The sequence below is a fragment of the Hylobates moloch genome, unplaced genomic scaffold (assembly GCF_009828535.3).
Source record: "Hylobates moloch isolate HMO894 unplaced genomic scaffold, HMol_V3 SCAFFOLD_4, whole genome shotgun sequence".
NCBI lineage: Eukaryota > Metazoa > Chordata > Mammalia > Primates > Hylobatidae > Hylobates > Hylobates moloch.
The window spans coordinates 21,920,968-21,948,367 of NW_026652279.1; the positions used below are offsets into that span (position 1 = coordinate 21,920,968).

The 27,400-nt window shown below is 40.3% G+C and overlaps 1 protein-coding gene and 1 long non-coding RNA gene across 12 annotated transcripts in view; one reads left to right on the plus strand and one right to left on the minus strand.

Annotated features, from left to right (window-relative positions):
• ITPR1 (inositol 1,4,5-trisphosphate receptor type 1) overlaps window positions 1-17,646 on the plus strand; it is a 363,343-nt gene extending 345,697 nt beyond the window's left edge. For all 10 annotated transcript variants that reach the window (XM_058437182.1, XM_058437183.1, XM_058437190.1 and 7 more), the window contains 2 exons: window positions 6,905-7,066; window positions 16,292-17,646. In XM_058437182.1, the coding sequence (XP_058293165.1) occupies window positions 6,905-7,066; window positions 16,292-16,378 (249 nt within the window). In that variant the 3' untranslated portion in view covers window positions 16,379-17,646. The remainder of the gene's footprint in view (window positions 1-6,904; window positions 7,067-16,291) is intronic.
• LOC116466682 (uncharacterized) overlaps window positions 1-27,400 on the minus strand; it is a 54,839-nt gene that overhangs the window by 15,816 nt on the left and 11,623 nt on the right. For both annotated transcript variants that reach the window (XR_009213051.1, XR_004247631.2), the window contains exon 2: window positions 1,071-1,142. This is a non-coding gene — a long non-coding RNA (uncharacterized LOC116466682). The remainder of the gene's footprint in view (window positions 1-1,070; window positions 1,143-27,400) is intronic.

The following is a 27,400-nucleotide window of genomic DNA, read 5'->3' on the forward strand; positions in this document are numbered from 1 at the left end:
CCCTCCCCCTGAGCCTCAGGCTGTCTCTGATCTTGCTGTGTCCAAAGATGGGATCCATTTTTTAGGGTTTTTTTAAAACATGTATAACAATTTTTTTTTTTTTTTTTTTCAAAACAAACAGAGTCCTGCTCTGTTGCCCAGGCTGGAGTGCAGTGGCACGATCTTGGCTCACTGCAACCTCTGCCTCCTGGGTTCAAGTGATTCTCCTGCCTCAGCCTCCTGGGTAGCTGGGATTACAGGCACATGCCACCATGCCCAGCTAATTTTTTTGTATTTTTAGTAGAGACAGGGTTTCACCATGTTGGCTGGGTTGGTCTTGAACTCCTGACCTCAGGTGATCCGCCCACCTCAGCCTCCCAAAGTGCTGGGATTACAGGCATGAGCCACCATGCCTGGCCTATAATAGATATTATTAAGTGGCATTTCAGAGCTACTGAACATTGTTGAAGATGACCATTTTTTCACCAAAACCAACAGATTCTCTGTTTTTGTTTTTGGAGGGTTAGGTTTCATTTTGTTTTGCTGTGATCTTAGAAAAATTAGCTCTAAAGATTAATTTTTTTTCTTCCTCTTCAATGAAAATAATCACCCTAGCTCATAAAAGGGACAAATGATTTAAAGTCCGTTAAGTGTCCCATATTCCTGCTTTTGAAGACATAAATGTTATCTTCAAGCCTCCTCCTCCTGACATTTTCTGAGGGTTTAAATACACGGGGAGGCCAAATCTCTGTTTCTAGGCCAACCCATACCCGCTTCTAGTCATTTCCATCACCTGAGCATCCCTAGGCATTCTGAGAACATCTAGTTTGTCTTCCTGCCTGGTAAGAGCAGTAGACACGAAGCTGCCATTTGAATTGGAAAGACCATCTTTGCCTCCTCGCATCTTCCCAGAGGGGATTCTCAAGGGCAGAGAAAGCAACAGGACCATTTTTCTAGGAACCGTCTTCTCTCCCATGACCCTTTCTTTTGCCCTCAAGCCCCCCTCTCCCTCAACACCTCATTCTCTGATTTGGCTATAAAAGATTCAACAAAAATGTTCCATTGTTTAGGTGATAAACGTAATACTCTACCTGAGCAGACTTTCTCTGAGGAGGTGATTGATTACTCAGTAGTCTTTCTTAGAACAGCCTCTTCTTTTGAACCTGGGAAGAAAAAAAAATACCCCACTTCTCAGAATGATTAGTGTTTGCATCATACAATCCAACTTCCTCCTCCATCTCTCTCTCTCTCTCTCACACACACACACACACACACACACACACTCTCTCTCTCTCTCTCTTTCTCTGTCTCTCTCCCTCTTTCCAGTCAAGGACATTTCAAGAGGTTGGTCAGTACCACCCCCATGTCTAAAACTTCAGTGTTTGCCTTCGCAGGGACTTTTCCAACTTTACCTAGAAAAGAACTAACCAGAACCTTAGCGCTTGTGGTCAGCCTGCTTCCGGCTGTGGCTTCAGTTAGTTTGTCTGCTCCGAGAGAGGAAGCACTTGCTGTGACGGGAACTGCACTGGCTGGATTGTAGGAGGACCAGGGCAGACAGTGCCTAATGACATTGGTATGTGAGATGCCAGCAGCAAGAAGTGAGTGAAGCAAAGCAGAGTGAAGCCAGAGTCAGACCCAGTGGCAGATGCGGCCGACAGACGCTCAGTGACCCTATAATCCTCTCCCCACCTTCCCCTCCCAACTGCATATACACACACACCCCAAGATAATTCATAACAGACAAAGTGTCTTAGCTGAAGATGACTTTTCCAAAAATCCATTAGAAGCCAAGACACTGAGACACGTTTTTGGTCTTGAATAGATAATACAGGCAAGATTCTGCAAACATTTCTAGGCCTTCAGACTCTGGCTGGCTGGAGAGGCGTGGGTGACAGGCTTCACTGGAGTAATTCAGCACTCAAACAAGCTCAGAGTTTTGTATGAAAGTCTTAGCTAAAGAGAAAGTAATTGGATTCAGGTGTTCTCTCTCTGCGCCTGTTCCAGTAATTGGGTTATAGTCTAAACATTTGCACTTTGAGATTTAGATTCTCTGTGCAGAGGGGGGACCCTGTTGGTGGGGAACCTTATACCACACTAGAGCCTGTCCTACTGCACAGGATGCAAAGCCAACGGGAAATTGAGAGAACAGTTTGGCTAAAATTGCTAATTAATTTTAACTACCAGGTACTTCTCGGTAATTTGAGATTTAATTTCACAGCCCAGGATGATTATTTAATTAAAACCCTGGCAACACCTAGGACCTCAAATTTGGGGCTCTCCCCCACTTCAGTGCAGAAAAGATAAGAATGCTTGCCAGTGGGATCCCTCCTAGCCCAGCTTTTCATTATTAGATATTAAGGGAGGCAATGGGGGAGACTCTGTGTGGTGGTGATTGATAAATTTCTAGACCAGAAAATCCTTTTGCTATCTTTGCATTGAAGGCCTCCTATGAAATGGAGAATGAGGCTTTATCCCTAGGATGGGAGCACATGGCCCATGTGGCCTGCAGAAAGTATGACCTTCTTTGAAACGCTGTGTTTTAACATTTGATTCAGCACTTTGGGAGGCGGTGGTTGGATCACCTGAGATCAGGAGTTCAAGACCAGCCTGGCCAACCCTGTCTCTACTAAAAATACAAAAATTAGCCAGGGATTGTGGTGCATGCCTGTAGTCCCAGCTACTTAGGAGGCTGAGGCATGAGAATAGCTTGAACCCAGTAGGTAGGCAGAGGTTGCAATGAGCTGAGATGGCGCCACTGCACTCCAGCCTGGGTGACACACCAAGACTCCGTCTCAAAAAAATAAATTGACCTTTCTATCTGGTCTAGAGAACTTTTTGAATTTAATATAAAAATATTTCAATCATTTACCATTGATTAAAATGGATATTCTACATTATAAAAAGATGCATTATTTCTTTTTATGGCTTTATGTACCCCTTGGGTGGGGCCATCAAGTCCCAGGATTACAGGTATGCCACATAGCAGCACAAGACGCAGGGCATCAGTGCCTCTCCACCACCACTGAGGCGACGGGCAGAGATGCCAGGAGCAGCCCTTGGCATGCTGATGGGCCCCATTCGTGTCTTCAGCACACACTCTTTAGACACTGACACTTGGAGGTAGGGCCTTCGTGCAGCTCCACAGAGGCGAAGAATTATGCATTGAGATCTGGCCAGTGACCACAGTTCTTGGACTAAAGCAGCTTGAGAATAGAGACCTTGTCTTTCTCATCTTTAGATCCTCAGCGCTCAACCCCATGCAGGGCACAGATATTGTAAAAGTTCAGTAAAAGGCTGTTGAATGGAGAAAGTCTGTGCATTTTGCATTTATTTCTTCAAAGACCCTTCTGAAATCATTGCTTAGAGGGCCAGGAGGCACATATGGCATGAAAGAAGGTGAGGAAAATTCTCATTTTAATCTGTAGTCATTCGGTCACTTGCTATTAGAATAAGGGAGAGAAACTGTTCCTTAAACTTTCAGCTGTGTGCAGACTCTTGCATCGGTTTTCTGGAGTCCCTTGAAGGCCTCATTAATGTGGACTCTGTTTGGAAATCTGTGTTTTCTATTTTTGTAGAAGGTTTGCTAAGCAAATGAACATATGAAGGATTTGAAAGCCAGATTTTAGATGGATTCACTAACAGTTTAGACAGTTTAGCATTCATTTGCATGTCAGTACTGAGCTACAGGTGAGTTCTGACTACTAGCAGTGAGGACTGTGAATGTCCATCCTCTCTCCTCTCCGCTGGTCTGGTCAGGCAGGGCGGCCTTTCACAGAGTTCCTGCTTCCTTCTGTTTCCCTCTAGTCTTCAACAGTCCAAGCTGCTCCTGCCTGTCTGCCCTCATCCCCAGCTCCAGCCACACTGGAGCCTCACTGTGCCAGTGCCTTCTGTGAAATGCCCTCATGCTTGCCCAAGGGCTAACCTTCTTTAGGGCCAAGCCTTGCTTGAAGAGGATTCTAGCCAATCAGTCACTGGTTGTTGGGTCTTACTTGGACACTACTCTCTCTACTGCTCCTAGATACCACATAGCCTGCATTATTCCTCTTTTTTTTTGTTTGTTTTTAGAGAGTCTTGCTGTCACCCAGGCTGGAGTGCAGTGGCACAATTATGACTCACTGCAGCTTCGACCTCCCGGGCTCAAATGATCCTTCTGCCCCAGCTTCCCGAGTAGCTAGGACTACAGGTGCCCACTACCACACTGAGCTAATTATTTTTATTTTTTATAGAGATGGAGTCTCACTTTGTTGCCCAGGCCAGTCTCAAACTTCTGGCCTCAAGCTATCCACCCACCTCGGCCTCCCAAAGCATTGGGATTACAGGTACCAGCCACCAGGACTGGCCTGTTTAAAAAAAAAAAAAATCTAGATGGTCACTCTCCTTAACTGAATTGTAAGCACTTTGATGGCACGAATTCTATCACATACTTAGGTATCAAAACTGTTTCTCCTTTGAGGGGGTCTAGGATGCAGTGACCATGTCTCTGTTGCTCACTGTAGTATCCTCAACATTGTTGTATCTGGATCTTTTTTCTTCAATTTGTCTTCCTCAATTGAGGTCAGTCTGCAAAAATATGTAGCAGCCACCGTGAGTATCTAGGGCCTCATGCTAAGTGATCTCTCTGCAGCTGTGCTTTGGTTTGTGGCTTCAGCAGCCCAGCCCACATCATCCCTCCTCCCCTCACCCTAGTGGGAGTGAGTGATCACCAGTGACCTGTCGCCTATGTGTGCCCTCTTCTGAAAAATGAGGTTTCCTCCTCAGAGTTGCATAGTCCTTGAACATGGGCTACTTCCTTGGTGGGAAGATGTGGCTATGTCTAAAGGACTGACACAGGAGAGGTGAGTATAGTCAATGATAGGTCACTGCAGCTGCACGGGAGAAAACTGGTTACAGATGGGGAAGCACTTTGAGTTTCTAAGCTAGTCATCTCTGAAATGGAATATTTTTTAACGATCTTTTACCCATTGCTCTGTGATGGGAAATTGATGAATATAAGCTAACGTTAAGACACATGAATGAAGTGTTTATTCAGGGTATAGGAAGGTAGAGATTGCCATTTTTCTCCTCCAGCAGTCACGATAAGCAGCTCAGGCTTACTACTTAAGCATTTGTTATCAGGGTCCATGCAGAAAAAGAGTTGCATATCATTCTGTCCTTCCACAAGCTTTTACTAACATTGATGAATGTCTACTGTGCTCTAGTCAGTATACTAAGGTGGTTCCTGCCTTCATAAAGCTCACAAACTAGTGACTGTGACCCTGCCCACCCACCCACCAGTATCTTAAGCAAACACTCTGTGACACCTTGTTGTCGATGTGGTATGACTTCTTGTGATATTTTTCGTCTAGCTCTCTTATATGGCTTCTATTATTGCTAGATAGCCCTAGGTCAAGATACAGTTTAATGATCTCACTTGATTTGTAATATTTAGACATGTCTCATGGAGTTTCGTTATTTTAAATATATTGATGCCTTCTTCTGTATACAGCAGAGGTGAGCAAACCCAGCCTGCTGCCCGCATTTGTAAATAAAGTTTTATTGGAACATGGACATACTCGTTTGTTTATTTATTTACTGGTTGTTTGGGGGTTGTAACAGAGTAGCTGAGTAGTTGTTACAGAGACCAGATGGCCCACAAAGCTGAAAATATTTACACAGAAAATGTTGCCGACCCCCATGGTGTACACAAAGCAACAATTATCCACCATGAGTGTGTGTGTGTGTGTGTGTGTGTCTGTGTGTGTGTGGGAGGGGGCTTGATTTGTTTTAGAAAGACCATTAAATGTATCCTTACAAGATGAAACTGGTCCAGGTGAGAATGACACCAGAAATGTGGAATGAGTCAGTTTTCTTCCCCCTGTCTCATGCTAAGCTTTTCTTACTGTTCATTCCTGCCTCTCTGTACAGAACTTATGTATGCGGCATGCTCTTTGGGAGAAAGGCATATGTGGGCAGAAGGAAGTGAGGTGGGAGGAGGAGTTGTCCCATTCTGTTAACCAGTAGTGAGAAATAGTGTTTACAGGCATAAGCTATAGACATCAAAAGGATGGAGATGGACGGGGGAGGAAAGTGAATGGGCCTTTCTTAGGCTAGTTGCCAGCACCCATCAACCATTTGAGGCTGGAAGGAAAAAGAAACAAGAGGAGTGGCTTCTATAAGCTCATAAACGGGGACATTGACGGAAGAGCCTATTCCCCATTTTCAGCCTCTTAATGATCTCCTCACCCACGCAAACGCATACATGCACATGTATCTGTTAAGTGACAGAACACTTGGGACCTTAAAATTCACTTCACTTCAAGTGTTGGCAAAAGGTTTTCCCAGTATAATGCATTTTAAAATACACAGCATAATATGAGGTCCCTCGAGCAGTCAAATTCATGGAGACAGAAAATAGAATGGTGGTTGCCAGGGACTGGGGGGAATGGGGTTAGTGTTTAATGGGGATGGAATTTCAGCTGGGGAAGATAAAAAAATAGTTCTGGAAACATGATGGGGATGGTTGCACAGCAGTGTGAATGTACTTAATGCCACTAAACTATATGCTTAAAATGGTTACAGTGGTAAATTTTATGTTATGCATCTTTTACCACAATTTTTTAAAAAAACAAAACTCATCAGCCATGTAATTTGCAAAGATCAGAGCGGCAGTGGCAGTATTCAGATTTGGAGATTAGGACCCTTGTTTAGAACCTACATTTCCCCTATATTTAAATTTAAAGTGACTTCCTCTAAGAATTAAGAGTTCCATTGTATGCAATTAAAAAGATAGCTACTGAGCAATTAAAAAAATACACAGCACATTAGTTCTGCAATAGAAGGAGATAACCTAATGAGACTTAGGAAACATGGCATGGTAAGCTGGCCTTTCTTGTTTTTACCTCTAGAAGTGACTCAGTCTTTTTTTTTTTTTTAATGTGGATTCTAGGAAAGAAACCTTGACTGGTTTCCCAGGATGAGAGCCATGTCATTGGTCAGCAGTGATTCTGAAGGAGAACAGAATGAGCTGAGAAACCTGCAGGAGAAGCTGGAGTCCACCATGAAACTGGTCACGAACCTTTCTGGCCAGCTGTCTGAATTAAAGGATCAGGTAAAGAAAGAAAATCCCAGCGCCTACCCTCCCATCACCATCCCCACCCACCCCCACTATCACCACACCTAATCTGAGGAGGAAAAATCAGTAGTGCTTATGTTACAATGTTGAGGCGCTTCACCTAGATGGAAAAGGGAGCCGGGCAACACAGGACAAACCCACTCACTCCTCCAGTCTCCTCACCCCAATCCCCTTCACTGCCCTTTTCCGGGATAAAGCCATGGTGCTGCTTTCAGTGCTGCTCAGGACATGGCTTTAATATGAAAAACAAAACCAAAAAAAAGGGGGAAAATGCAGACTACTTCAGTGAAGTACTGTCCAAAAACCACTATGCATAAAGCTATACCCTTTTTACTTTATGTACTGATGGAAGATTAAAAGCTGTTTCTTGTTTTGCTCCCTAGCCCTCAGACTTGTCAAATCCTCACCCCAGATATTTAAATTCAGCATCCTAGGCTAAACCATAGTCATGGAAAAGCCCTTTTGGTTTCATTCCTTTCTCAGTGGCTTATTGAGTGGCTATCATAGTACAGGAATTGTGCCAGGTGCTGGGGATAAAACAGTGAATAATATAGACATACTCCCTGATCTCACAGGGCTTAACCATCTACAGAAATACCTGCACCCTGCTTCCTATCCATAAGATAAATGCTTTGCCCTTATCATATGGATAGGAAGCAGGATGCGGGCAGTATTGTGGGCAGAATTTAAATTGGAAACAGGGAGCTTCCAGTTTAAAGTAAGTTGTAGGGTACATGTTTATACCAAACCCTGTGTACTCTTTTTCTGCCCTTTTGACTCCATTAAAATGAACATGCCACAGTCACCAGCTGGTTATCTAGTGGTAGGATGCAGCTGTGTGTTAAGGACTTGTACCCTGGGTGGTGAACAGACCCTGACTGGTTTTATTAGTGCTTTTCTGTAAGTGACTGGGATAATCATGTTCAGTTCAGCATTTTATGTGAGTTTCTGAAAGCTCTTTAATCAACTCCGTAGACAAGATTATAGTGTTGCACAGCAATAGGCATGGGCCATCATGTCTGCACTGGAGGTGAGTTGCAGGGTACACCCATGGGTGATTTATCACTCTTACAAAGATCATAACTAATGAAGACCCCATCTAGAATGCTCTTACTGGAGATGTTTTACAGAGCATTTTTAATAATCGTACTTTGATTTATATTAATATTTCTTTTCAAACTAAATTATTCCAAACTGTACCCTGAGATACCATTTGGCCTCAAGTTCTTTTCTTTCGTCTGTATTAAGATGCAAATAAAAAAGACTAGTAGGAAAAGAAGGCCTTATTTATGAAGGTTGTCTATAGCTCTGAGCTTGGTAGCTACATAAAATGAGTAATAACCTAAATAAGTAAAACTAATGAAGATCTAACTAGATTACTTCGCTTAATATTAACGTTTTACCCCCGCTGTGAAACATTTGGCAAATGTTCTGCAGGACTAAACTGACTCATGAGGACACTGGTGGCTACAGCTGTTTCTGGCACCGCCCCCCCAACCCCCCAGCGAGGTGAACTTTACACATCCAGCAAACTTTAGTTATCTTCTTCTCCCATTTGAGATAACTGTGGCTACAAGAATCTCAGTTAAATCAGATGTTTAAATTAGGTGCCAAAAAATCTTACACTGAGCTAATACTTAAATAAAGGAACACTTCAGTTCTCCATAAAATCTGGTGCCATTTTCCAAAGAAACAGAGGATCTTTGTTTCACACTCGTGGTACTGGAATTGCAACGGTGAGGCATTCTAGCTCTCACGTGCCAATGCGAGCGGCATTCATTCTTGCTCACTCATTTCTGCTTCTCATTGTCACACTTGGAGGCTCTTTGGGGGTATGTTTCAGTTGATCTGAGAAACTGGGTGTTACCAATCTACTAGAGAGTTTCTTAAAATGTATCTGAAACAAACTATTAATGGGCATTCTGTGGTGGTAAAACCAGGCAACGCCTCCCTGCACTAGCTGTCCTTTCAGAGCTAAGAATCTGTTATTTTGAGTTGTTCACAAAGAGTGATTCTGAATCTGCTTCAGTGCACACTTTACAAACCAATGAGCCTCGTGAAAGGAGTGAGTTGAACTGAGGAATTAAAGAATACAGGTATAGTGCCGGGTGTGGTGGCTCATGCCTGTAATCCCAACATTTTGGGAGGACAAGGAGGGCGGATCACCTGAGGTCAGGAGTTCGAGACCAGCCTGACCAACATGGAGAAACCCTGTCTTTACTAAAAATACAAAATTAGCTGGACGTGGTGGCGCATGCCTGTGAGCACAGCTACTCAGGAGGCTGAGGCAGGAGAATCGCTTGAACTCAGGAGGCAGAGGTTGTGGTGAGCTGAGATCGTGCCGTTCCACTCCAGCCTGGGCAACAAGAGTGAAATTCCATCTCAAAAAATAAAAATAAAAAAAAAAATACAGGTATAGGAGAGTACCCAAGACTTCAGATGCCATTTCACCTCATTCCCTTATTTTCTTGATGAGGATACCAAAGGAGCCCAGAAGGTTCTTAGGCATTGCCAGGGCGGGAGCTCCTGATCATCCAATCAGGGGTGTGTGTGTGGTTTTCATTTGCTTTGTTATGTCACTGTACTGTTTGCCTTTCATGGCTGACTGTTTAAAATCTTACTCGTTTTTTAAAAAAAGCTTAAAGTTTCAGAAATCAAGTCGCATCATATACTTAAATGGTATGGAGGACACATTCATTGTCATTTTATACAACTGAGCATAGTACAGACTTGGCATTTCTAAAATCCAAGATAAGATTATTTTGGTTAAGCCAAAGTTTTAGTTTAAACAAAATATGTAAAATTTGATTACATATGGACTAAGGTTCATTAAGTGACATGAAAACCAGTATGGTTTAAACTGCTTGATTCCAGCCTTTTATGCATTTTTTATTTTGAAGTTGGCAATTGGAACCATTCTTCAGAAAGCCCTTCCCCTGTGAATGAATTTGAACTGTTTTTTTCTTGGAAGATATTATAAGTTAAAAAGAAGCATGAGAAGCCAGTAGTACATTCTCAAGTGCTTTTTACCAGGATTGATCTACTTAAGTTTTAAGGTACTCAGAATTACAGGAAAAAATCAGCATAGCTGCTTTTTTTTTGAGGGTGCAGGGGGATTTGCATCTTTTAAAAGGAACTAGTCAGTGTTTTCTTTTGATTATGTAACTTCCTACAAACCTTTAATGCATTTGAGAATCAACTTGTTGAATAGATTTGAATTGTATTAAGTTTGGTCATAGCAATCATAAAGGTTTAAAAACCCTTTATGTGCAAAATATATTAAAAAATGCAGATATGTTAGAGAGCTTCTCTTTCTCATATAGTAATTGTGAGAATTCCTGCTCTTTGTGGGAAAAAATTTTGAATTAAAAAATAAAAGCTCCATGAATGATTAATGAACAAGAAATCTTGTGATATTTTTTTAAAACAGCTATGATAGAATACCATTCACTAGTAAAAGTGCTAGAAAACACAAAAATTGCTCCATTGCTTAGAGGTTTTTTTGTTTTGTTGTTGTTGTTGTTTGTTTTAGATTGCTCGATTCTGCTGGCTTTTGAATCAGAAAACCAAAAGCCAGCAGAATCGAGCAATGATAGTTTAAATGTGGGTGGATGACTTTGGTCTTAATCTTTATTATTATTTACCTCTTCGGTTGTTTTATTATGTATCAATCTGAGGGAAAAAAGTTCTTGTTAGGATATTAGTAAAATTATGGTTAGTGGTGTCACTTTTTCTATTATTGCCAAGAATGGTTGGTTAGGATTGCTATTCTAAGTATTATTTAACGATGCCTCTCATCTTGAAGTTTCCCCTCCCAAGAGATTCTGAATACTAAATGTGATTCTCTTACATTCTTATTCCAAGGAAGAGAACTAATGTAAGAACTTAAAAAAATTTTGCGTGTTTTCTTCATAATGCAAAAGAGCAAATACTAAGAAGGGCTAACTTCCTTGAAAATGTGACTGGCTTCCTATAGGACAGCGACCATTATTTGTTGTTGCTAGGAATAGAAGAAGTGCTTGAAAATTCAGATCATATTAGCATGTTACAGCATTTGGCATTTTTCATGAAAGAGGGTTATCTTGCTAACATTAACTGCTTAAGGACAGAAGGCATAACACAAGATTAGAATAACTGCCCAAAGTTGGAAAATGGAATATTAAACGACCCATACTGCATCTATATTCCTTATACTGTGCTGGGACCACAAAAGAAGACTAAGTCAACATCTGCCCTCTAGATCCAGGATCTAGCGAGAAAGACAAAGAAGTAGACCTCTAGCAATCTGATACAGTATGAATGACTTGAGGCATGAATAGTTTCATGGAGCACAAAGAAGTAGGTAGGTAGTGGTCCTGTGTGAAGTTTGCAGTGCAGAAGGAGTTTAGCTTTTATAATGTTACAAGCAGGTGACTTCTGAGCTGGCAGAGAAATGCAGTAGGGGGCTTCCCAGGAAAGGAATCAGCATGAGCAACGGCATGAAAATGCATGGCATGCTCAAGGAATGGCAGTATGTTCTGGTTAATTCCGTTCCTTCTTTCAGCCAACACATATGAAACACCTGTTTGCCAGGTGCGGCATTAGGTACTGGGGCTACAAAGATGAATAGATCCTCTTCTCTGCCTTCAAGAACTAAAAGTCTAGAGTGGGAAACAAGTAAACAGATAAATTATAATTAATCTTGGTGAGTGTGTAACCGAGCTATGAACACATTGCTATGGGAATGAAGAAAAGGGAGTGATTTGTTCAATCTGATCTTCGGGAGAGGATTAGAGTAATTACCACAGAAGTCTTCTCAGAGGTGGTAATTCAGGAGCTTGGTTTCAAAGCCTGAGTAAGAGTTGGCCAGGTGAAATAGAGAGGAACAGAGCATTAGGGATCAACTCTAAGAATCTGAATGATATCTATACATTGACAGTATATCAACATAATTGTATTCAAGGGATGGTTTGGTTTCATTTCTCAGTATTTGAGGCTCATCATTCTGAACATGACTGATTTTATAGGGCTGTAGAAAGTAATTGTGATTACTAGAATTTGCTAGCTGTTTAGAATCTGAGTAACCAAGACCTTACTGTAACATGAAGGCAGCTTTTCAAAGACTATTAAGATGTGTTATAAACCAGAAATATGGCATTTGTGTGCTGTCAAAGAACTTTCCTGCCTATGCCAGCTTTAATCATTTAGAGGCCATATTGGTAGATTAAAATTTGCCCATTTCTACTGTATGCCTCGTGTTTTCATGAACAGTCTTTCAGATGTTTGGCTGTATCTGACTTATAAAGCTATACTATTCTTTGCTTCTTGTTTAGATGAGTCAAAAGGAGGAATGCTGAAATTCAAGCTAGTTTCTACATTTGTATAGATGTGAAGAACAGCATTACTACAACTGTTTATCCTCAGCTACATGGGAATTTTGAGGTTTGGTTTGGGTTTTTTGTTTTGTTTTGTTTTTGAGACGGAGTCTCCCTGTGTTGCCCAGGCTGGAGTGCAGTGGCACGATCTCAGCTCACTGCAGCCTCCACCTCCCAGGATTAAGTGATTCTCCTGCTTCAGGCCCCCAAGTAGCTAGGATTACAGGCCTGCACCACCATGCCTGGCTAATTTTTGTATTTTTAGTAGCGATGGAGTTTCACCATGTTGGCCAGGCCAGTCTCGAACTCCGGGCCTCAAGTGATCTGCCTCCCAAAGTGCTGGTATTACGGAGTGAGCCACCATGCCCAGCCGTTTTGAGGATTTTTAAATGTACTATAAATGAGACATCTCACACTACTCAAAATAGATGTTTCAATATTAGAATTTTGAATACAGTTACCATAGATTTTTTTAATCAAGAGTCAATTTTGTTTCAGATGTCCAGAGAGACTATTATCTGACAAAAATGCTAAGGATAGACGTTGGTCATTATATTTGTTTTGATATAGGTACGAGTAACAGACAATAATGATGCCTTATAACAAGATACATAGATAGTACGTGTGAATGTGTGTAGGTGGGGTAGGTAAGTAGATAAGAATTGAACTAATAAAACCAGAAATTATATGAGAATATGCACTAAGAGGCTGGGGAAACCTAAGCGTCCAGAATTGTTGGCCTCAGTTTCTTATAGGTCAGATTTAGTCCTTCAGGGTTTTGAGGGTTTTTTTTTTTTTTTTTTTTGGTTCTCTTATAATTGTAATTGGATGATGATTGCTACTAAAAGGCCAAACACTTTAGCAGTTGCCCAATTCCTTCTCCTTTAGCAGTCACTTAAATGGCAGTGATGTTGACTTAAATGACAGCCATTCTGTCTAAAAGGCCATGGTTAATCAAAACAGGATCAGTCAAATGTGTGTGCCTACTATATGCTCAGTTGCAGAGAATCTTCTCCAAAAGCTTCCCTCATTTGAGAAAAATAATATATGTACACAAATTACTTTTTAAAAAAAAAAGTGTTCATGTATGTGCTCAAAATGATCTTGTCCAATTTTGGAGATTATCAGTGAAAAACCTCTTCTAGAGCAGTGGTTCTCAAAGTGTAGTCCCCAGACCGGCAGCATCTACATCATCTGGGAAATCGTTAGAAATGCAGATTCATGGGACCTACCCCAGACCTACTGAGTCAGAATCTCTGTTTCTGATCTGTGTTTTAACAAACGTTCTGGGTGATTCTGGTGCATGCTGAAGTTTGAGAACCATTCTTCTAGGGAAACAGAAAAGAACATTAGATGTGTAGTTGGTACTTAAAATTATCAGGAATATGACTACCTGAGCAAAGAATTGGCCAATAACCCACATCAGTGGGGAGCCTTAAGGTTAGGGAGGGAGGGAGAGTGGGTGATGGGATCACTTAAAAAGACAAATGAATAGGGCTGCAAACTGAGGAGGTATCAGGCCGCAGCTGTGGAAGTGAAAAGGAAGCCAGGCCACCAACTGAAGACTCCTTTGTTGTAAAGTTTTAGAGGTTTCTTCAAGTTTAAGAGAAAGACTAACTGACAAATTGAAAAGTCAAGGAGAGCTGATTTAACAAACAGGGATGAAAATATGCATACGAAAAGGTCGTCTCAAATACAAGTAGTTATTTAAAGCAAAATTGCAGGGGGAAAAATGTCTTAATGGCCAACTTTGACATTCTACTTTGAGTTGAAAGATTTCAGCAGCTTTAAATATAAGCTTTGAGTAAAGTATCCTTCAATAAGGGTTGAGCACACCAAGATTTTTTTTTTTCCAAGACAAGATCTCAGTTGCCCAGGCTGCAGTGCTGTGGCATCGTCACTGCTCACTGCAACCTCCACCTGCCAGGATCAAGTGATCCTCCCACTCTTAGCTTCCCAAGTAGCTGGGACTACAGGTGCATGCCACCATGCCTAATTTTTTTTCCCCTTTGGTAGAGATGGGGTTTTGCTACGTTGCCCAGGCTGGTCTTGAACTCCTGGGCTCAAGCAGTCTGCCAACCTCAGCCTCCCCAAGTGGTGGGATTACAGGCGTGAGCCCGCTGCACCTGGCTGAGCACACCAAGATTTCTTAATCAATCTGAACACTTGAGATTATCCAAATTTAGCTAAGTTGTATTAGATTCCCTCTCAAGGTTACCTGCCAAGGGATGGGTTGTGGGAGAAAAATCTGAGCTAAACATCTGAACTATCAGGCAGTAAGATGAATGAATTACTGGCATTTTAACCTAATTGTGAATTTATTTCATGTGTCATATTAGGTTCTCCTTCCTGAGCTGAATCTGTGGATACAGTGTAGTGTGTAACAAACACTTCCTTTAAAGATGTCACTCACCTAAGGAAACTTCAGGGGCTAGCTGGAATTTCCTAATCCAATTCTGTATTAAAAGCTTTATTAAAAGCTACCTTTTGGAAATATTAAGTCCTTGTAAATCTTCTCATCTAAATTACAACAGAGAAAGCATCTCCACAGGAGCCTAAAAATGGTATTTTGATTTGAGAGCATAATGCTAGTTTTGAAGAAGAAAAAATAACCACATTAAAATTGAACCTAGGTAAATTAGTCTTGTTTTATGTTCTCTCCAGATATTTTGTACCAAAAATTAGTTCAAGTGAAAAGTGAGATTAAGGCATCTACTATGTGACAGATGCTGTGCTAAGAAATTTACATATAACCTCGCAATTCTCCACCAATCAGCTAGGAATTATCATCCTGCTTGTATGGATGAGAAAACAGACTTTGATAAGTTAAATGACAAAACCGTAAGAAAGTAGATCTGATTCCAAAGCCTTTATTCTTTTTACCCTAATTCCCCTACAATTTTAGGAAGCTAAAAACATAGGAGTAGGACCTTAACCCACTTGTAGACAACAGTTTTTTCGAATATATATTTCGTACAGCCTTTTCATCTCAGTTGACTTGAATGCTCAGCCTTAAATCCAAAACTAAGACTAACTGGGTTAAGGAAAATCTTAATACAGAGACAAAGTAAGTATGCCCTAAAATACCTAGAACAGGTCTAGAAATCCATCAGCATGAGAATATATTTAGTTCGGCAACCAAATGAATAGAATCGGCTTCTTGCTTGGGGTTTTGAAAGCACTTTTTCATTTGAACTAGTCTTAGGCAATGGTCTCGCCTGACCTTCAGTGAGCCTCAGTGTCTACTGGGTGGCAAGAAATAGATACCGTGAATGGTCACAGCATTATTTACAGCATTTAATCATTCTGGACCTCAAAGAGATTTGAGAACATTTCTCATTTTCCTAGTTATGGTAGGTAATTTTTTTTTCTCTAACCAACTACTCAAAGAGTCACTGAAGAGAAAAATCAGGACCCACTGAAATAGTGTGGACATAAACCCTCCCTCTCAAATCTAGGATTCTAAACACTGCTTTTCTTGTTAGTATGGCGTGTTGTTACTATTGTACAAAGCCACCATTTTCCAATGAGTCTTCAAATCATTTGGAAATGGATTTGGGAAACAAGAAAGAATCCTGTGCTTTTATTGTTTTTTGTTTCTTTATGAAACAAGTAGCAAGCAATACTTCTGAATGTTACATTGCATGACTAGGTCACAGAATTTCCCATTCTGCCTATGAAGATGCCCTTTTTGAAGTGCTGTGTGTTTGATATAGCGATGGTACACTATTTGTAGAAAGTGGGTTTCAGTATAAACCATAACCACAGAGGTAAATCTATGGTTCAGTATGCGATTTGACGTACAGGAAGTATCTGGGTCTAATGATGAAACTTTTTAACTTTCCAGATGACAGAACAAAGGAAGCAGAAACAAAGAATTGGTCTTCTAGGACATCCTCCTCACATGAATGTCAACCCACAACAACCAGCATAAGCAAATCAAAGGAATTGTATTTACCTTTTATAATTATTATTAGTGTGGGTATGGCTAATGAGTTCCGATTCACCCACGAAGGTTACATTTATGCTGAATACATTTGTAAATACTCAGTTTTATACCGTATGTATATGATTGCTACTCTAAAGGTTTGGATATATGTATTGTAATTAGAATTGTTGGCATGATGACATTTCATTTGTGCCAAAAATATTAAAAATGCCTTTTTTGGAAGGACTAACAGAAAGCACCTGATTTGCACTTGAACCAGATTATAGATTTAAAAGTATATGACATGTATTTTGTATTTAAAACTAGAATAGCCAGTATTTATGTTTTTTATAAAACTGTGCAATACGAATTATGCAATCACAATACATTTGTAGCTCCCGAGTGTCCTAAAGGGAGTGCACATCTTTGAAGCTGGTGTGTTAATACTATGTAATAAATGGTTAACTATCAAATGATGCTGCTGCCAAAATTATATTAACAGTGAGTTTCAGGCCCCTGGGCATTTTGTACCCTGTAATTATCCTATGGTGATGCTGTTTCTCGTTAGTGGCAGTAGTGCCTCCGTCTCCTAGTGATAATGCTCCAAGTCTATGAACTGTTAAATCAGCATTCATTTTAAGAAAAGCAACTTTAGTTTCAAAGATACTTTTAAGCTTCTAAATTGATCATTTAAACTATTTCTTTAAATAAGAGAGCCAAATTAGAGGCTCATACTTTAGCTTGTGAAGAAGATAACGAATTTTTTAAAGGGAACTTTCTATGCAATGTTCAGGATAAATGCATACTGCTGGCCAATCAGTGTCATCTCCTGGGTAAATTTTGATGTCACGTTATAAAGACATGCATAATTGATGGTTTCTAGATTATCTAGTCCAAACAATAGAGTTTATTTTTTCTTCATCTGAACCAACATGCTACAGTAGCTAAGAAGTATTAAAACTATATACATCCATATAAAGATGAAATATGAACTATCTCATTAGAAGTCATAGTTGAACACAGACATGTTATTCTTCTGAAAGAGCCACGTTTTGGTTTTATTTCTTGTCACATGATTTCTTTTCCTGATGGATGAAAAGTATGAAAGGAAACTTTTATATCTGTTGCCTAGTTTTGTACATGGATCTCATTTTACAAGAGAATCTCTCTGCAAAAAAAAAAAAAGTTTAAAAATGCATTGAAAGCAGAGTTCTGAAATGAGTAAAGTTTGTAAATGCATATATAAAAATATTTAATAAATGATGCAGAATATACAGTGACTGGCTGGTGGCTTTCATTTGGCATTTGTGACTTAACTGCTATTCCAATTATATACTTTCTTTAGGATCAGTTTGAAGTACAATCAGTTTGATTACCAGGTTAATTCAGAAAATGTTTACCTGATTGATTATTTTAAAAAACACTTGCTGTTGTTATGACAACTCTGAGGAGAATTGTTAGAACAAACATTGGGGAGTATTTAGTACAACATTCTTTCATTCTTCTGGATTAGTGACTGCCAGCCAGGCTGTCGGGAGCGCCCTACTAAATCTCCTGTCTCTTCTGCTTTTACTGGGGCATCTTTAATTTGCTGTATGCAATGTGGAAGTATCAGGAACAGCTGAAATTTGTTTTAGTTCATGCCCAGTGGTCAGGGTCCTTCAGCAAAGTGTAAAATGTTTTTACAGAGCCACCTTGCCTGTCCAAACGTAGTAAAACCTGTTCCCTCCTCAAATCAGTGCTTGCCCTGGCTGCTTTTTTTGACACTAATTTTCTCTATGCTTTGGTAAATAATACCACCCAATGTTGGGAACTGGGTCAAGATTAAATTCCAGTTAAATGGCTAGTTTCGTAACTAATGCTTCTACTTTATCAATTTGATAACTTAAAAACAAATTAATTTTTTCCAGTCAGTGCAGCCTGTCTCCACAAAATTTTTCCATCGTAAGGCAAGCCTAAGACAGATACCTACTTTTATCTGTAAGCACAATGGCAATCTATGCTAACCCCCACAATGCACACGTTAGCTAGCGAGGACTTGCTTTTCCCCTGGGCTTTCTCTTTGATCTCTCACACTGCCCAACGAAATGTGGCAGTGTGTGTGGTTTGTCTCCCAAGTCCCATCCAGTTCATTGGAAAGTTCTGCATTGACATGCCAAGTTGCAGCTTTTACAGGTTTGTCATGTCCGTTTGAATCCTGTCACTTAAGATATAAATCTTCATTCAGTGTGCCAGCTTCAGCAGAAAATAAATGAAATTGGAATGCCACTCCACCCTCCATGCAGTAGATCCTACCCTTGCCGTTTGGGTGTGAACACTAAAGCTAGTAGAATTGAAACATACAATTTGAAGTTAAAACTCCGGTGGCCTTTGATGTGTAATTGTAATTCTGCCTGCTTCCTTCACATTGTGCCTTTCCAACACCTCTATTTTAAGATCAAGGTCCAAGTCACCTTCAAAGTTACCTACCCGGATGAAGAATTAGTGTTATCAGCGTGAAAGTACGGTAGTACTCGCTAACATGCAAGAAAGTCAATGTTATTTAATTAAGCCGTTTTATTTAATATGAACAGTTTGCTACAGCACCAATTCAAGTTTCAAGCATTTGCAAATTTCCCTAACTAATCCATCTGTTAAAGGGTCTGGGAAATTCCATTCCACTTCTCTAACATTTATGGGATCTTACCCTTTCCATGCCCCTAATATTGTGTAGTGATTACCCTGTTTCTCTCTACAAGTAAAGCTTCCACTCTGTTTGCTGCCGTCCTAAAGGTCTAAATGATATTCCACCCTGTTCAGTTTTCTCCTAGTGCTGTATTTATCTGTATTTACCCTGCCCCCCAACATATAAAATATGACTTTAATCTCATTCTTTAAAAATGTGATACTATTCACTTAGTTTGCTTTCAAGTTCATGTTCCTTATTCATTGTTCTTCATTCAGCCAATTTTTTTTTATTCGGTTGCACTTTCTGGAAATGAATTGCTTGATTTTGCTCCTGTAAAACGTGCTCTTTCACTGTGTTTCACTGAGTACTTCCTAATATAAATTATAAAGCAAGCATACTTTATCTATGGATGCTAATCAACAACTCTGTCTTTGCAGCAGCAAATACAAAGCTGTTTGTCTCCCAAGTCCCATCCAGTTCATTGGAAAGTTCTGCATTGACATGCCATGGGCTAGTGGGAAATTATTAAGATCTCTAGAGTAAATTAAGAAAATAACCTGTTAAAAATTCAATTGTAGATCTCTGTATACTCCTACTATAGACGGCTTGGATAAAGCCTTAATGGGCAATAGCCTGAAAGTTTCTGATAGTTATTTTAAGGCTAATAATGAGACCCTTAGCCTGACTTTTGAGCGGCATGGAGGGAAATTTACTCCTTCGAAACTATTAGAAGCATAACTACCTACATATAGAAGTAGAGTTGGGTTTTTGCCAAAACACTTTTTTTTTTTTTTACAGATTTTGATAACATATGTGCTTGTTAGAAGACAAATTATATGACAGTAAAAGTCACCTTTACATAAGACAAAATATAATAACAAAGGACTCTTATTGAAGGCTCTTGAGACACTGTACAAAAGAAGTGAAACTTACTTTAAATAAGATAAGAAATTGAGCCCTAAAGAAGTAAAGTAACTTGTCCAAGGACTCAGCTCCAGAATAAATAAAGATATCCTGACTAAGCAAAATACAGAGAGCTCTTCCCACTTGCTATCTCCCTTCCAGAGTGGGGATATCAGTAATCAGTTTCCCATAACAGTTCTCCCTTTACACAAAGCACTCATGCAGAACTTTATTTTGTCCTACATGTGGAACAATACAGATCGATTTGTTTTTTCTTTTCAAATCTCTTTCACGAGATGATGGATCTACACATTAGAAAGTATTGACTCTGAATATTTTGTCAAGACCGAAAACTTTGTGGCAAAGATAAGCAGCGAGTGAGCTCCTAAAGTCTTTATCTTTCACAACTACAAATCTCTTGTATATAGCTCTTACATAACTGCATTTTTCAAAGGGAGAATCCATCCTCGGCCCAATCAAGGTGGCTTCTACCTAGGGAGAATGTGCAGGTGCACACTGGTGTCCTCTCCTACCACAGAAGTCAGTGTTCATTGGCAAACTCTGCCTTGGTCTTGTTCCTTACACTAATAATTTAACAATCAACTAGAATGTTGGAAAACCCCCATAAAGATTTCAATTTTACAGAAAGTACCCAAAATTCCACTAGTTTTGCATCACAAAGTAGTGGTTGAAGTAAAGTTTTGAGTAAAACGCCGTGTGTGTGGTTTTTGTGGGTGGTTGCAGCTCAGAACAACGTTTAGGCCTCATCAATTATCTGACAGGAGAGAGTATGATGGCAATTTATAATAAGATTATTATAATTATCATACACATTTTTCCATCTTTGGTATCATATGCCATGTTAAGCAACTCTTACAACCTAGAGGCCAATTCAGAAGCATAACAAGCCTTCAGGTCTGGAACCAAAAAAGTCTACTAAAATCAAGAAAATAAAAAGGTAGACCACTGGTGGGTTTTTACATTTGGTCAACTCAGACAATGCCATGGAGTCTCCAGCTGCTGGCATTTTAAACTCATTTGGTAAAACAAATCTGTAGCTTACTAGGGCACAACATTAAAAAAAAAAAATTACCAAAGGAACATCTTAAAATACTTTAAGGTCATGACAAACCAGTGTGAAAGAGAATCCTAACACCTAGAAGCGAAACTGCATCATCCACCCAGCTTGGAGAGAAAAAAGAAAGCCAAAAACCACTATAGAATAAGAATGCAGAGTTTGAGAAAACCCCTAAGGTGAATTCTGAACAACAACACAAAGAGTCCAATAACATAAGAAGTGCATACTGTATGCAAGAACCACTAATGGAAAGAGTTTGCCAGCACATTTATAATGACCTCACAATAGATGGTTGGTCCCAGGTAAATGGAACTTTAGACAATCCAGGAATTTAACCTATTTACTCCTGAGCATAAGTCACATACTTATCACCTATGGTATCTCATATAGTCTTGTGAGAAGCTTTTTGTAAAAGTTCTCTGCAGAAAAACAATTAGGGTTTGGTATAAAACTGGGACAAGGAGACCTGAACCACACAAGGCTTAGGTGCTAGGTCTCTGTCAGAGACCACATGGCAACATGGTGGAATGGAAAGAACATGGGCCTCGAGGTGGATAAGAATTCTAATACGATTTCTGTCACTGAAATGTTATAACTTGGAGCAAGTTACTAATGATTTTAATGTGCAGTTCTCCCCTTCTCAAGAGTAGAGATGCTACCAGGTACTTCTTTGGGCAGTAATGGGCATCAAGAAAGATAATCTATACCAAGAGTCTGGCATATACCTGATACGTTACTTCCCATTCCTTTGCAACATAACCATTTCCTTTTTTTCATACCTATCCACAATCTCAGCTAACTATTGCATGACCAAAAGCTTCTTTCTGTTCCCACTAAATGGGTCTGATGTTATTACTGTGGGATCCTAAATCTACATGTCTTAACATGACATATTTGGGCCACATCCAGTCATTTAAAAAACTTTTATCTTTCTATCCAAATTATGTTTTAACTGTCAGTTTGAACTGAATAAATTCATAAAGAAACCTCTCATACAGCTTACGACTTCCAGATAACTATTCTCATATTTTTTAGCAGTGCTGGATTCAAATCTGACTTCTTCTTTTAAAATAAATCTTGGGCCGGGCACAATGGCTCACGCCTGTAATCTCAACACTTTGGGAGGCCAAAGTGGATGGATCACCTGAGATCAGGAGTTCGAGACCAGCCTGGCTAACATGACTAAACTCTGTCTCTACTAAAAATATAAAAATTAGCCAGGTGTGGTGGCGCACGCCTTTAGTCCCAGCTACTCAGGAGGCTGAGACAGGAAAATCACTTGAACTCGGGAGGCAGAGGTTGCAGTGAGCCAAGATTGTGCCCCTATACTCCTGCCTAGGTGACAGGGTGAGATTCCATCTCTAAATAAATAAATAAAATAAATCTCTACAGAAAAAATGTTTTATCTTAGGAATGACAATATATTTCCTTAGTTTGTGAAGTGCCTTCACTTACATTGTCATTTAAACCTCCTAGTCTTGTCAAGTAGATATTATCCCTGATGTCTGAATGGTCCCAAGTTGCACTATCTTTAACATTCAAATACAAATTCTACACCACATCTCACTACCTATAGAAGACCCAGAGTCTCCTTAATAATTTCTTTCTGAGAAGGATCCTGAGAAGGAGCAGAGACCCTACCTTGGGGGCCCGTGAGCCCCTCCGCAACCCAAGCATGAAAATAAAGGAAAATCTTGAATTCCTTCAAGGGCAATTCCAGGCACCTAGCTAGCCCTGAGAAGCAAATAAGCAACTTATTAAGCAATAAAGTAATATAATAGCAGGCTCAGTGCAGTGGCTCATGATTTGGGAGGCTGAGGCAGGTAGACTGCTTGAGCCCAGGAGTTCAAGACCAGCCTGGGCAACATGGCAAAACCCCATCTCTACAAAAAATACAAAAATTAGCCAGGCATGGTGGCACACACCCGTAGTCCCAGCTACTCAGGAGGCTGAAAGTAGGAGGATCTCCTGAGGCCAGGGAGGTCGAAGCTGCAGTGAGCCAAGATTACACCACTGCACTCCAACCTGAGCAACAGAGTGAGACACTGTCTCAAAAATAATAAAATAAAATAATAGTAGCTTAAAACAATAGCCAAGGAAGTCATGAGATGTTTGGTTCCCTAAAGAAACTATAGATAGTATCTTAACATATGTCCTTGAGTTGTTTTTCAAAAACCCAGACCACTACCAAAGGAAAAATGCTGTCAGCTGGCAGGTAAACCTCAGATAAGGGGGAACTGAGGACGGAACTCTGACCACTCTTCTTTGTTCTAAATTTCTTCTTGAAGGGCCTGGAGGAAGTTATTGCCCACAGGCCAGAGCTAACATTCTTTTCTGCTGACCTCAAATTTTTCTACAAAGCTTCACCTCCTTAAACAATTGCACATTAGAAAATATCTCTGAATCCACCTATGATCTGTGGGCTGTACCCTTCCACTCCTACTCCACTTTGAGATATCCCACCTTTTTAGGTTTAAACCAATATGTAGCCTCATGTATTGATTTATGACTTTGCCTGTAACCTCTGCCAAGCTGCCTTTAAAAACCCTTACCTGTGTAAGCCATCTGGGAGTTCAGGTCTTAAGCATGAGCTCCCTGATCCTCCTTGCTTGGTGCCCTGCAATAAATGCCTCACTTTCTCTCCCTGCAATCCCGATGTCAGTGTGTGGCTTTGCTGCTCTGGGTGGGCAGACCCAAGTTCAGTAAGTAACCATTCTAAGGAGGGTGTTTACACCTTCTTCATGATCCCTTGTCACTGTTTCATCCTAAATCCTGATTCCAACCCAATTATCTGTTCCTTCTCATCATCTCCCCTCTCTTTATTTCACTAGTGTGGACACAGCTCTCTCTCTCCTTCCTGTCCCCAAAGCACCACTATCATCTGGGCTTTGTGAAGAACAGATCTTTAGTGGAAGAAGATTACAATAAGGAATAGGAAACAATTTAAAATTGAGAATCAGCCATTAAAGCTCCCTCTTCCTTTTCACTCACGGGAGGAGCAACTTCTCTTCTCAGCCTGTTGGCAGGCAAGCGTCTACTTTTTCTTTCCCACTTGCCTAAACAAACAAAAGCAAAACAAAACAACAGCAAAAAAAAACCTTCCTTCCAGCCTCAAGTGAAAACCAAAAATTCTTGTTTCTTTACTATGCAGAGCAATTTTAGCCCTCAGTTCTCAGTCATTCCTCTCTAGATTAGGCCTTTACCTTGGCCTAAAAAAAAAAAAAAAAAAAAAAGAAAAAAAGAAAAAAAAAGGCTATAATTCTGTCATCCTTAGCTTCCACTTACAGGGCAAACTGGCTGCTAAAATAGCATTTTTTCTGATACATCCCTATTTTACGGAACAAGAAATGTCTTTAGAAAGTTGAAGTGATTTGGGCCAGGCGCAGTGGCTTACGCCTATAATCCCAGCACTTTGGGAGGCCGAGGCGGGTGGATCACCTGAGGTTAGGAGTTCGAGACCAGCCTGACCAACATGGAGAAACCCTGTCTCTACTAAAAATACAAAATTAGCCAGGATTACAGGATTACATGCCTGTAATCCCAGCTACTCGGGAGGCTGAGGCAGGAGAATCGCTTGAACCCAGGGGGCGGAGGTTACAGTGAGCCGAGATCATGCCATTGCACTCCAGCCTGGGCAACAAGAGCGAAACTCCATCTCAAAAAAAAAAAAAAAGAAAGCTGAAGTGATTTGACCAAACCAGAACACCAGACCTGGGATTCAAAGCCAGATCATCTGACCTCATGTATATTCCTCAGTATCCCAGTGCTTCACTATGTGAGGTGCCATCCAGCTATGTTCCTGTGTCTGCACCTCTACCTGCCCACCTTGCCTGAGGGAGATGTGTAAGGTATCAGAGTTCTAAGAGACGCAAAGAAAAGTCAGAGTTCTTAAAGGCAAAAGCTGCAACTAGTTCATTTCTGTATTGTTAGTACCTAGCACAATTCCTCCCAAACAAAGATGATCAATGCCTTTGAGGGGTAAAAAAAGATTATTTTTGAAACTTCACTTCATCTGCTCGTTTTGGAGCCAAGGGCAAGGAGGAGTCTTTCATTAAGGAAGGAATATCTAGCAGTGGCCCAAAAAGAAGGTGCATATAGAACTGAACATCAGGCAGTCACTACTCTTTTTGCTGCTAACTGACCATTCAATCCTATAAACTAACCATTAATCACAACGCCTCTGGCTCCAGTAACCCTGGTTCACAACATTCTCCAATTTGCTCCCTCTAACCAGGGAGGGGATCCCAATCTCTCTCCTCCTCCTTCTTTCAATTCTTATAACAAAGCTGTGATTTAGCATGGTCTCTATGAATGTGTAAATTCAGACCCACATATACTTTCATACTCCTCTCTCCACCCGACTCCCTTATCTAACAATGCTAAAAGATAATCCCTCAACAATCCAGGTAGTATTATGGCAGTTCTCATTATACCTGAAGAGACAGAGCATATTTTAGTAGCCTAAAGAAATTATGGCCATTTTCAATAACAAATAATTATGGTTCATTAATACATACACCATATGTAAATCACTTGAGTTAGTCTCCCAACCAGACTTAACAAATTTTAGTATTTCTGCTAATACTAGAAATTTCATAATGGGCCAAAGGACTTGGGGGTGGATGGAAGTCTTTAATAACTCTTTTTGTACCATTCTATAGTATTTTAAACTGAAACTCTGTCATGCTTCAGATCTGTGTCTCCACCTAAATCTCATGTAGAACTGTAATCCCTATTGTTGAAAGTGGGGCCTGGTGGGAGGTGACTGGATCATGGGGGCAGAGTTCTCATGAAGGGTTTAGCACCATCCCTCCTTGATACTGTAGAGTGAGTGAGTTCTCATGAGATCTGGTTGTTTAAAAGTGTGTAGCACCTCCTGCACCCTCTCTTCCTTCAACTCCAGCCATTTGAAGTGCTGGCCCACTGTTTTCCCTCCGCCATGACTAACCTTCCTGAGGCTTCCAGGCCCAGAAGCAGAGCAGATGACACCATGCTTCCTGTACAGACTGCAGAACTGTGAGCCAATTAAACCTTTTTTTCTATAAATTACCCAGTCTCAGGCATTTTTTTATGGCAATGTGAGAATGGACTAATGTAAATTCTCATAATTATGGGTAGAGTACAGTACAACCACTTTGAAAAACAATTGAAGTTAAAAAAAAATAAAATAAACACACCTACTAAAAAATCCAGAAATCCTACTACCAAGTATTAATCCAAAAGAAATGAAAATATATGTCTATACAAAAACCTATATGCAAATTATAAACAGCTTTATCAATATCACCTCAAACTGGAAACAAACCAAATGTCCATCAACTAGTAAATGAATAAACAAATGGTGGTGCAAACATACAATGGCGATTGTGTGCAGGTGGCCCACAGCCCACATACCCCGGACTGCTAATGTTTGGGTTGACTCACGGTACCTTTACCCTTTTTAGCACATTCAGTGTGCACACTTTTTGAACTAAGTATTTCACAGAGTTGGGCAGGAGGGCAAGGGTCAAAAACCTGCTCACTAGAGAGCAAGGTAGCACTGGCAGTGAAACTTAAAATGATTTGTGCTCCTGATTTAAATAAAAATAATCAGTTGCCTGTGTTTTAGAACTTCCAAATGGAACAGTCCTGTAGGTATGCTGCACTAGTTTCCCACTGTTGCTGTAACAAATTACCAAAAACTTAAAAGCTTAAAACACCACAAATTTACTATCTTACAGTTCTGCTTGTCCACGTTCCTTCTGAAGGCACTAGGGGAGAATCCGTTTTCTTGCCTTTTTCAGGTTCAAGAAGCTGCCTCCATTCCTTGGCTTGTGGCCTGACCCCATCTTCAAAGAGAGGAATGGCCAGTTGAGCCATTTACACATTGCATCATTCTGACTCTGACTCTCCTGCCTTCCTCTTTCATTTATTAGGACACTTGTGATTCCATTGGTCCAACCTGCATAATCCAGGAAATCTCCCCATCTCAAAATCCTTAATCACGTCTTCAATCTCCCTTTCGCCATGTAAGGCAACATATTCACAGGGTTTGGGGATTAGGACATGAATATCTTTAAGGGGGCCGCTATTCTGCCTACCACATTTGCTTAGGCGAAATCTAGACAGGTTAAAGAAAAACAAATCACATATTTCTTTTCAACTCTGATAGATTTGAATACAATTAGGAAGGTCACATTTTCTCATGGTCCAAATAGGCTGAACAAGCCAGTTTATTAACATGATCGTATACACTGATAAAGCTATAAATGATTGCCCAAGAGCCTGTTGCTTCCTTTTACATTCACTATTGCTATTCTTGGACAACCAGAAACAACTAAAACAGATGTTTGCTTTTTTAGACACACACACATACACACCCCCGATTAGAGACTTTCTT